General features: G+C 34.5%; 1 protein-coding gene across 1 annotated transcript in view; it reads right to left on the reverse strand.

The window, feature by feature from the left end:
* The window catches only part of sn (fascin domain-containing protein singed), a 131,601-nt gene that overhangs the window by 54,841 nt on the left and 64,277 nt on the right, over positions 1 to 12,483 (reverse strand). The window contains exon 2 of the mRNA XM_074140800.1: positions 8,780 to 9,252. Coding sequence (XP_073996901.1) covers positions 8,780 to 9,244 — 465 coding nt within the window. The 5' untranslated portion in view covers positions 9,245 to 9,252. The remainder of the gene's footprint in view (positions 1 to 8,779; positions 9,253 to 12,483) is intronic.

The raw sequence follows: 12,483 nt of genomic DNA on the forward strand, positions 1-12,483 counted from the left end.
CTTTCACAGCTTCAACGGACTGAAATCGTGTTCCTTTTAATGCAGATTTGAATTTTGGGAACAGATAAAAGTCACATAGGGGCCAGGTCAGGCGAATAAGGCGGATGGCCTAAAACTGGGATGTTGTACTAGGCTAGAAACGTGGTTGACAGACAGATGCAGTGTGAGCCGGCGCGTTGTCTTGATGGAGGACCCATGACTTGTTCTTCCACAAATCGGGTCGTTTTTTCCTTACTCTTTCACGGAGTTGAGCAAGCACCACATGGTAGTAATGTTGATTAATTAAAATCGATATTTTCATCCGTTTTGGACGTGGAAGGGCGACCCGGGCAGTCATCATCTCCGACTTCTTCTCGGCCATCTTGGAAACGCTTGAACCACTCAAAAACTCGCGCACGTAATTAACATTCATCGCCATAAACTTCTTTTAATAAAAGATAAGTTTCAGTAGCGGTTTTACCCAGTTTAATGTGAATCGTTGCTCTACTACATGTGTAGTATCATGTTTTCGGCAAATCGAAACTAACACCTCTTACACAAACGACGGTTCCGGTCAGACAGATTTCTCTACAAACACGTGAGACGCTGGCAATCGAAAGAGAAGGCTTTACGCTGCATAGCTGTCGGTCGTTAGGATTTGGTGCATGTATAGTTCATCTGTAGTATCGTAGAATCAGTCTCGTTATTAAATCAACCTGCGCGTAACAAACAAATGGTTGCCTAGCAATTGTGGAAAAGTTTGCGCAGGTCAGTGTCTGACCCGCGGGTCATAGGTTCGCCATCACTGTTCTAGGAGAAACACTTATATAAGAGGACAATTAGGGCCCTGGAGGATGTGGCTTATGCCTGTAAGGCGTAAGGAATACTGCATGTTTCCTTATGTTGGTCCTTAGTCCCCCAATATTAACATTCTCTGGGTCAGTTAACCCCAGGGTTGGTCTCCATTGACACAAACTTCACTCCTACTTCTGACAATACAAAGAAAATATTGTATTTCTTCCTGTTAAACCTATTAAACGTGTTTGTACACGTAAATACCTACTCAACCTTCAGTTTTAACTGAATATTAACTAACTCAGGTGGAATCTTACGATGAATGATAAATGAATGCAGAAGAAAAGAGAAAAAACAACAAGCAAATGAGGTTAGACCTCCATTAAAATAAAAGAAAAAGTTTTGCTCTTTAAAATAAAACCAAACAATTAAAAGTTGAATAATAAGCTATCACTGAGGCCTTGTACTCCATTTGTCATTCTGCATAATTTGCTAATGTTTAACAAAAAAAACAAGCTTCATTTGCAAATGTAATTTACAATGAAAATTGAATAAATCAGCGCTTCGGAATTAAATGCATACAAACCAAGCAGAAATGCATAAAGGAATTTATATAAATAACATTAATGTTTTATTTATGTCTAGCAACCTTCCCCTTACTTATTTACGCATTCCAAACAATGCCAGCAGGGAAAGAAAGAACTATTTGAAATATGCGAGCCGACTTTCTTAGAGAGTTAGTTTTAGATGACGTATTTTCTGTAAATTTGGAATTTATAATAAATGTTTTGAGTGCAATAAAAAAAAACATTATGCAACTAGGTGGGGACTAGAATTTAGCACTAAAAAAGATGAGATTAACTAATCGAGTGTGACTGCTCTAGTTGAGAAGTTTAGAAATAACAGCTCCATTGTAGGGCTAGAAATACTTGCTGGCGGAGTCGCTAGTTCTTTATTCCTTCTATAGTAACAATAAAGTGGCTATCGCATTCCTCTACAGCAGTGTAGAGTGTGGTTCCCAACCTTTTTATCACCAGGGACAATTTTATTATTGTTTTGTTAGCAGGGACCACAAGGTTCAATATCACAATAAACTGCTTTTAGATTTTATAAATAAACTTCAATTAACATCTTAACAAGATGGGTAATCCTGGGATTGATGAGATTGCTCAAAGCGACACGCTCATCATCATTTCCTTTTAGTCGACTCTTGGACTTGTTTTTAGGCGCTCCTACGTTCGCTCGACGTCCCATTCACCGTGCCGTCGCCGCACACGCGGCCTCACGTGAAATAAATATATAATTATTTTAAAAATGTTAAGTGTTTCGCGGACCATATTTTAGTTGGGAACCTCTACTCTACAGCGATTCCAGGGTTCAAATCAAACTGTTGGGCCATAAATTTTCGATTCCGTTGTGCTTCTGAAAGCTCATTGTCTGATCGAAAGAGTTGTCTGTAACAAAAGAATACTGTCAGGAGGCGCTAAATAAATTACAAAAATATATGCGTTTACCATTTTTTTTTTTTTTTTAACCGAAATATATAAACAAATATTTCCATACAGACAACTGCATAGACTTTGTCCATCTGCAGCGTAGCCAAAATAAATAGAGCACAACAGGGGTTATTAACAAATAAGAAAACAAATGTTGATCAAAGATTACAGTAAAAGTACGAGGGTCGTTTGAAAAGTCCGTGCAAAAATAAAAACTACTTAATTTTTTGGGGTAAACCTTTTTTATTTTTCAACATAGTCTCCTTTTAGGCATATACACTTTGACCAACGCTGCTCTAGTTTGTTGATCCCTTCCGAATAATAGGATTTGTCCAAGTCTGAGAAATAGCCATTCGTTTCTGCAATCACCTCCTCGTTTGAATAAAATCTTTTTCCCGCCAGCCATTTCTTCATATTGGGGAACAAATAGTAGTCCGAGGGAGCCAAGTCTGGAGAATAGGGGGGATGTGAAACGAGTTGGAACCCTATTTCCATTAATTTTGCCACCACAACTGCTGAGGTGTGAGCTGGTGCGTTGTCGTGATGGAAAAGGACTTTTTTGTGGGCCAATCGTGGGCGTTTTTCTTGCAGCTCGGTTTTCAAACGGTCCAATAACGATGAATAATATGCACCTGTAATAGTTTTACCCTTTTCCAGATAGTCGATGAGGATTATTCCTTGCGAATCCCAAAAGACAGTCGCCATAATCTTTCCGGCCGAAGGAACGGTCTTCGCCTTTTTTTGCGCAGATTCCCCCTTGGTAACCCATTGTTTAGATTGTTCTTTGGTCTCAGGAGTGTAGTGATGTATCCATGTTTCATCCACAGTGACGAAACGACGCTTAAAGTCCTGCGGATTCTTCTGGAACAGCTGCAAACCGTCCTTGCAACACTTCACACGATTTCGTTTTTGGTCAAGCGTGAGCAATCGCGGCACCCATCTGGCGGATAGCTTTGTCATGTCCAAATGTTGATGCAAAATATTATGTACCCGTTCATTCGAGATGCCCACAGCACTAGCAATCTCACGCACCTTCACTCTTCTGTCATCCATCACCATATCATGGATTTTATCAATGATTTCTGGAGTAGTAACCTCAACAGGGCGTCCAGAACGTTCAGCGTCACTTGTGCCCATATGGCCACTCCGAAAATTTTGAAACCACTTATAAACTGTTCTAATCGAAGGTGCAGAGTCACCATAATGTTTATCAAGCTTCTCTTTAGTCTCCTGAGGCGTTTTGCCTTTCATAAAGTAGTGTTTAATCAACACATGAAATTCTTTTTCGTCCATTTTTTGAAAAATCACTCGACTTCCTCGATTCAAATGAATGCCAAACACAAAGAAATAGACCGATCTGGCTGAAACTTGGTGTGTGTTCTTCCAAGAGATGCTACTAACTAAACATAACCTCGATACGCGCCAGTGGTGCTATCTCTCTGACTTTGCACAGACTTTTCAAACGACCCTCGTATTTAAACAAATAAATTAACTAAATACTTATAACCAACTTGTAGCAATAACTACATCAAAAGTCGAAATGAAAAGCAAGGCAATCAATTTTTTAATGAGAATAATAAAGTTATGTCAACGAATCACTTCAATAATTAACTTTCTAAAAAATGATTCCAGCCTAAGTTTAGATCGTATTCTGTTCTAAGTATTCTAAAGTGCTTGTATTCTAAGTATAAAGAAAATTATGGATGGAAAATGGAAAATAATACTCTCCTGAAACTCCAGTTTAGAAAGATTCAGTTACATTCAAGGCAAGAGCCGGCTAATTTTTGGTAGGACATTTGGACTATAGCCAAGATGTCAGAATAGCCGATCTATTAGTGCGCTAATTAGCTGTCAGTTTATTGTAATTGATTACGACAGGACAAATTTAATGGTTGAAATAGAAAAGCTGCTTCCTTAAAGTACATCAACATTCATATACCTCTGAAGATGGAAGAAAAACTAATAAAGAAAAGGTACCTTATTTAAAATAACCTTGGTTGAACAAGAGAAACAAATTATAACATAAAGGCAAGGCAAACAATAAAAGCGCATATTTTCTAAATTCAAAATGAATTAATGAAGTGCACACAAAATGGGTAATATTCACACTAATTGGCGAGAAAATAATGTAATACTATTTCAGTTTCCATAGATGAAAAGCTAGCCACCAAATTAAGGTGACACCAAAGTCAAAAAAAAGACCAAAATTAAGGTGACCAATGTGATTTAGCACGTTGAATAGTAACTTCTCTCATGACATTTAGTCGTCTGATTTACTCGTTAAGATGCAATTGCACCTACAGTGGTAGTTTTCAATAAAGTTATTCAATAAATAAATTATACTCTACAGACATGAAGTTTTTGTAAACAAAAGTCTATAACACAACAACTATTTTTGAAATATCACGTATCGAAAAATTTAATTGTTCTTTCATATTGATATTTCTCGAAATCTATTTGATCTATTTGAAAGTCACTTATAATAAAATAATAGAAAATTATCCCAAAAAACCTGTGCCTCTTATATAATTTAAATCAACCAGAAACTATTTCATACATTTATACAATGTCCACTGTGAGATGTTTAGAAAAGCTCTAAATTTATCCGTTCAAAACGACCCTAATTTAGAATTTTCAAATCTGTTAAACGATATTACTGTTGGTAATATGTTTCAAATTCATAAATTTCTAAAAAATGTGCTGATGCACAGAGCTATTGCTCTGAATGTATGAACAAATTTTTGTATTAATACCCTCTTCATTGTATAAATCTTTATTTACATTCTATGTACTATTTTTGAAACCTTATTTCTATATTTCTTTCTGTTTATACATTTTTTGTTTAGATACTTACATATTTTTCTTGCTTTTTAGTTGTTTGGGTAAGATATTATATGTTTCATTATATTATTTCTTTTGATTTGTCGCATTTGTACCAAAGAACAGAACTCTTTTTGTAACAGGTACAAACCTTTGTAAATAAATAAATAAATATTTGTTCTACGTAGTTGCAAAAAAAATACAGTTGTAAACGAGGATTTGCCCTATACTTTACAGAAAATTAGGGAATTTTATCTTTTATAGAAAAAGAGAAAAGAATTGTCAAAGTTGGGTGTTTTTCAACGTTACGCTTTTTCGTACAGTTTTTGACGATCAACCCCTTTATACAACTGTCCTACCGAACAGTTTTAATTATTTAATTTTCATGTAAACATATTTTTGTTAAAAATTCAGCACGCTATAATTATTTATAATTAAAAAATTCTAATTTTGTTTTAGATAGCGATGTTAAATGACTTCACGGTTAAAAAAACGTGGTTAGGGCACGCAGTGCTGTTTATTATCGTTCGTTTTTATCCGTTCTAGTACGCATGTTTCAGGGTTATTCCTAACCGGTTTCGAACTTTTTATCTATCAACAGGGATTAATTAATCTACTGGGTGTAGTGAATTTGATTTTAACTAATAATACACATGCTGACTAAATCTTTACAGAGAACTGTATTTTGTATGTTTTGGAGAAACACTCAAGAAAATGGACCCAGATGGGCCGAAAAGTAGAGGAAGAAATAACTTGTTTTTTGAAATATTACTGAAAACTATTTTTGTTTTTAATTGCAGAAGCACCGCATCATCACCAGTCTAGAACAATTAGCTCTAACTTCCAAAATGTCGAATATATACCTAATATATTGCAATACGTACTTGTAGTGATGGTTTAGTAGAACTAATTGGAATCTGCAATATTTAGATTAGATTGTTTAAGACGGGCGGTTCCACCAAAAGGTGGAAGGAACGCAGGCAATCCTAATGCCCATTGTTCCCCGCCCACCCCTCATCTCATAAGAGATACCGGGGTTTAAAAAAAAAAAAAAAAAAAAAATAACAAATCCGGCTAAAAATTGCCAGATGCTAATATAATAAACTAATAAATTAGTAACAGGGCACTAGGGAGCATAACGACTCAATCGCCCAGTGCACTGAATAAACCTAGAAAGTTCGTTTAGATTACCCGATGCCACAATCTCCGGCAGGGAAACATTTACCCTACCGAAGACGAGGAATCTAGTTTTAGAATAAACTGGACACACCTCAACAAAGTGCCTCACAGTTTCATCGGACTCACCACAGCCAGCACAATTTGGCGACCGGATAAGGCCGCGTTTAAAAAGATGATACGCTAAATTCGCATGTCCACTCAACACCTGAACCAGCTGGCGGATCCGGGACCTGCTAAGACCAACCATATCCGTTCTCGACAGGCCAAGGATTTCCTTAGCCTGGCGGCAGTCAGTTCGGGATCTCCACCGTTTCCGATGTTCTTTCAAAATCCACTGCTCTACCTCTGTTCTACAACGTCGATAGGATACAGGGATAATAGGCTGAGGAGTCATTGTTATCAACGCAGCTCCTTCCTTTGCCGTTTCATCAGCAAGTTCGTTACCCGGGATCCCAGAATGACCAAGCAACCGAAACAATATTCAGAGCTCCTAACAAATTAAGAGCAACGTGACAAGAATTAACCGAGATTTGATTCTTACTAGGAGAGACCAGAGCTTTATTTAGTTATTACCACAGAAAGTTTGGGAGGAGCAGAGCGAACACAAATAACGAATTAAAAATACAGGAATTGAATAAATAATTTTTAAAAGAATACGCAGAAAGCCACAGAGTTGTTGTGAGGGGAGTTAACAAGATCAACATCTCACTAAACTAACTCTTGAAACAAAATCAGATATCCGGGAAAGACACAGCCTATTTCCTAACAATCAAAAAAGCATTTTGGATGCACCTCCAAAATGCAGTGAACTGAAACAAGAATGCTGTAGGCAAAATTCTCGTAAAATCTTAATTCGTAAATTTAAAAAGATCGTAAAATTTGCTGATTTGTCAATGTTTTACAATATCCGCTGATTGGACTAGAATTTACTCTTACGTTTGACAAAATCGGATCCAGGAAATGCAGCCGTTTATTTTGAAAGTGGGGCAAGTTCATTTTTTGTTATTTCGAGATATTTAAGGTTTTGCGTTTCAATAATTTTAAAAATATTGGTAAATATTAATAGACATATTTTATGTATTTTGTGGTGTTAGATAATGTAAGTTTATAATCCAATAGTGTTTATAGTGCTGGCTAAGAAAAATAAAGATTTATTATAACTAAATGGACTTGCCTCACTTTCAAAATTAATGAATTATTGTAATCGTTGATTTAAATGGATAATATTTCAGTCGTTTCAGTCTTTTTTTAACAATAAAAACAAAATACTAATCAATAGTTCGACTATTCTTCTTCTTTTTTGAATCATTTTGGTCCGAATTGCCTTCGTATTCAGATTCTGATTCCAACATTCTTCTTTTATTACCGATTGTCATGGGTCTTATTTCTACAAACATTATAAAATTACTTGCAAATGAGGATTTTATTGAAATGGCGTTATTACCCAGAAAAGTATTTTTATTTTATTCTTGTTACCTACCAAATTCACTTTCAGATGCATCAGAGTTACAATTACCGTTGTAATCGGTTTCAGCCATTTTTTTCTTTTTATAAAATAAACCACAATCCGTTATTAATTTTCAAATAATGAAACTTTTTCGTACACCGAGCACAAAACAACACAACTTACTTAATAGCCGATAATATAAGTCGAGTGATATACAATTTACACTTTTTCACAGTGTTGCCAATAGTACTAAGATTTCCCGATGTTGGTGTTATTATCGAAACACAAAATTAAGATGTACTTATTATTATTAAATAATAATAAATTTTATGAAATATTGTACAATCACCGATTACCAATATCAAAAATAGATAGATAAGACATGATGTTAAACCATCACATTTACTTCACCATTCAGCAACCGGAGTTAAATTTTGCTGTACGGTTAAATAATTTCAACCTAAGATGGACTTGCACCATTTTCAAATTAAACATATTTACAATATTGTTAAGAGCTAAAACTTCAATCTCCCAAATATTAGCATTTTTTTGTTACTCTAAATTGTTTACAGATAAAAAGTTCGTACTAAGTTTTATCTATAATTACCATTATCTTCATTTTTTTCAAAAATGGACTTGCCCCACTTTCAAAATAAACGGCTCATTTAACCAAAATTGCAGCAGTACTCTTGAATAAAATGGCTGTTGGCGAAGGAATATTATATCTACTTCTGCTGCAGGAAGAATTGCCCATTAATTGAACTTATTTTTGGGGGGAAAACTGTTTCAAAACAAAAGATACGATAGTTTTATTTTTTTGATAATATTCTAATTAAACACATTCACCTACTCAAAACTCATTGACCTTTGTTTTTGAGAACTTTATATTTCCAATAAATGCTCAAATTAAAAAAATATTTCTTACTTCTTGTGGGGCTCGAACAGCATTTTATCAAATGGTTAACTAAAATTTGGCAAAACACCATTTTAGACCACCAAGTTGGTTTAAAAGAGTACTTATCACTAAAAACGCAAAACTAGATAAAAAGTTGTAGGCACATACCTGAGGTCTGGCAGCAAGATGTACCAGCCAGTACTCTGGATTGGAAGGAACTTTTGCCGTGCAAGTTAGTTTGTCCGCAGAAGCGCCTAGAAAATAACCACGAGCGGTATTCTTCAAAGCCCATCTGCCGCTAGCATCTTCATTAACAACAATTTGAAACTTTGATCCTGGCTCTTTTTCATCACTTTCACAAGTGACATTACCAAATGAATCAACCGCTAGATATTTGTCCAAATGTGATTTTAAATATACTGTATTCGTTTCAGATGGTACTGGTTCTAGTGTCCACATTTGTTTCTTTTTCAATGAAGAACCATTTGCGTTGATCTTAAATCCAAAAGTTTCAGCAGTTAAATATCTAAACTGGACATTTATCAATCCAATTGTCCAAGATCCTTTGCCAACAGTACCATTCAGTTCGCAACCATTTTGATGACCGTTTATACCATTCACGCCGTTCATCATGGCAGTTTCTGGAAAAGAACAAAAAATTAATTCATTAGTAGTCAAACAGCAATTAGGTTATTTGAACATTTTTTTTTTAAATTTATTTGTTAAGTTACACCAGCGCTAGATGCACTATTAGTAACAATGACAATAGCTGATACCACTACAAACTCACTAATTGAGGGGAGAAGTTACCCACTGATAACACTCCCTAAGTCGTCTCCAGGATTAGCTACTCTCCTCAGAAGAGAGAAAATCGCGAGGCCACTGACATTTTAATCGTCTGGGAGGATGACCTGGATGGTGATGAGATGATAAATGGCGGACAAGAGAATTGAAATGAGAGAGCAAGTTCTGATGAAAACTTTTATAGCGAGCCCGTGCAACCTGACCTACAAACGGAATTTCCAAGTCACTGTGGATAGTTAGATTTGAGACGTAAAATGGAGCTGTTTAACGATAGTGCGGAGAATTTTAGACTGAAGTGATTGAATTCTTGGAAGATTGGAGCGTTTCGTTGAACCCCACAGTTCAATACCGTACGTCCAGGCGGATTTTAGTATAGAAATGTAAATCAGTCGTTTGTCATTAAGTGAAAGTTTTGATCGTTGGTCTAGTAGTCTTTTAAGCAGTCGATAACGTCTGTTAACTTCAGTTCGTTTAAGTCTTGTGTGAGGGTTCCAAGTCAGTCTTTTGTCTAAATAAAGCCCAAGATAACGGACAACATTGGCAGGAGGAACAGGAATTGAGTCATAGAAGATCGGAGGAAGAGTGATCCGGCGGAGAGTAAAAGTAATACAGCTTATTTAAACATAGAAACAAAAACAACTAAATTACAGAAAAAAATGTAAGACTCTAATGAGAAGATTACTATTTTACGTCATAAAACCCCAAGAAATATCAATTTAATGTGGCTCGGGTGAGCTTATAATTAAGGAAACCCCAAAGAAAATGTTTCTTTATGAATTTCATCAAAAATTAACATCATAAACTGTAACTGAAAACAACAACGAAGGAAAGTAACTGAACATTACCATAAACTTTAGCTCTGTTTACTTTCTAGAATCACTTTCATAAATAAAGATAAGCTAAAGTACATATTAATACCTCCAATAAGTTTAGAACCATAGTGTGAAATGTGTTTGCAAAGTTGAAAGAAAAGCATTGCAGTAATTGTTAAGAAAATCCCTAAACGAAGTGATGAAAGGAAACAGTTTTGTAAAGTGACGCTTTCGGTTAGATGAATTTCCTTCCTTTAATGTCAGGTCTCAAATTCTAACTTCCGTTGCGAGTTTTCATTTTTTAGCTAGAATATTCACACTTACGACCATTTTCTATAAAATCAATTTTATTTTGGGAATTAAAAGACTGTACTAAAACGGTGAAAAATATGAGAAAAAAGAACAAGATGCCAAGCCCAAAATGGAATCAAACGAATAAATATTAACATTAAGTTTAGAAAACATAAAACTTATACGTTTAATAAGTGTTAATAAATAATATAAAAGCAAGAACGTAACTAGGCATTCTAGTTTTACATAATTTAATGTAAACAGAGCTAGTTTTTCTTCAAATAAACCAACCAACAAAAAACACATTTTAATGGAAAAGAACCCGCTTCTAATAACATTAATTAACAGGTGACCGATAATTAATTTTTAGCACGCTGAGTTTTATCTATAGTTTATATGGATTTGTTTGTATCAACGGTGATAAAACCACCATCTATGCGCATATATCTTGGTTCTAGTATCGCATAATTTATATTCTTTTAAATTCTAATCATTCGGTTAGATATCTTGGAAACTGTTTTGTTTTTGTTTCACATAATTTATCAAATAAAATGCATAAAATTCCCTAAGGATCTAAATTTTGTTCAAAAAAACAAAACATCGCTTTTTATTTTACTTCTATAAATTACTTACACTTCAAAAAGAAGTTAGAATATTGCCAACTTAATTTTATGTACTCTGCAAAGAGTAAATTAGTAGTGAAAAGTCGGTTACGCAAAATCCCAGTTTTCTGCATTTACACCCTTCTGTTCGGGGTAGAGTTTTATTAAAAACCAAAAAAATCCATATGGTCTTGAAGCTCAATAAATGCGCAACTTTTTTCTGAAATTATGTGACTCCTTGATTCATTAATCATTAAAAAAATGCAGTTGAAAATTTTAACAAAAATGATCGAGAACGAATTTTTTAGACATTAAAGTAAAAATTTCATTGTTATAAGAAACGTTTTGAGGCTCTGAGTTAAGCACATTTGTAGGAAATTTAATGCTCTTTCGTATGGAATAAGCAGATTTGTTGTAGGATAAAGGATAGAAAAGTTACGGCCGTTTTTATGGTGGAAAACGCGAATATCGACGGAAAAGTTAAAAATGCAAATATCATGGACACTATTGAGAATCAGGCCAAAGTGAAGAGAAGATTTTTTGTTCCATTTGAGCTGCTGAATCACCTCCCGAAATTTCGACCACTCCTCCGTATACACCCTGTATACATAATTATTACAACCAGTAAATCATATTTACATAAAGCATGGACAGCAGTCCATCTGCTTGACCATATTCTATTTAAAAATTTACAATAGCAGCCAGAACTTATCGCATAATTTCAGTTATATTCTAATAAATATAAGTGTTATATTCCTGTATGAGGAAACTTCTGTATTTCCATGCTCTAATATGATAATTATATAGCTTATCCCAATCGCGTCCATTTAAATATTCAATACACTCTGATTCAGATAACGCTTTCTTCCCTAGCCATCTTACTCTGAGTTCAGATAGTATAGGACAGACACTTACATAATGAAAGGTACCTTCAATAACAGACTGGTTACACATAGAACACAAATGTACAGTTTCATCTCTGGCAACATTGAAATTCAGATTTAACAACTGTCCTCTTAATTTGAAAATAACTTAAAAAAAATTTAATTTAAATTTATCCGAAAAATAATTGTTCTGCTCTAAGTCAATATTTAGTTTTTTTATATAATACGTGATAAGTTGAGTTTTGGGGCCTTCGAAATTAAGTTATTTCTAAATTTAGTTTTAATATTTTCGAAATAAACCATTAAAAACATTGTTTATTTCCATGAATCAAGTAATCACTGTTTACTAATCATATTTCTGGCAAGTAATCTTAAATTCTTTATACCAAAAACAGTTTCTCATAATACTTTGCCAGAATCTTTGGCAATCTGTTATATTATCGACTTAAAGGTTTGTTACAGCTCAGACAGAAAAATAG

The sequence above is a fragment of the Rhodnius prolixus genome, unplaced genomic scaffold (assembly GCF_049639745.1).
Source record: "Rhodnius prolixus isolate KJV_2025 unplaced genomic scaffold, Rpr scaffold_6, whole genome shotgun sequence".
Taxonomy (NCBI): Eukaryota; Metazoa; Arthropoda; class Insecta; order Hemiptera; family Reduviidae; genus Rhodnius; species Rhodnius prolixus.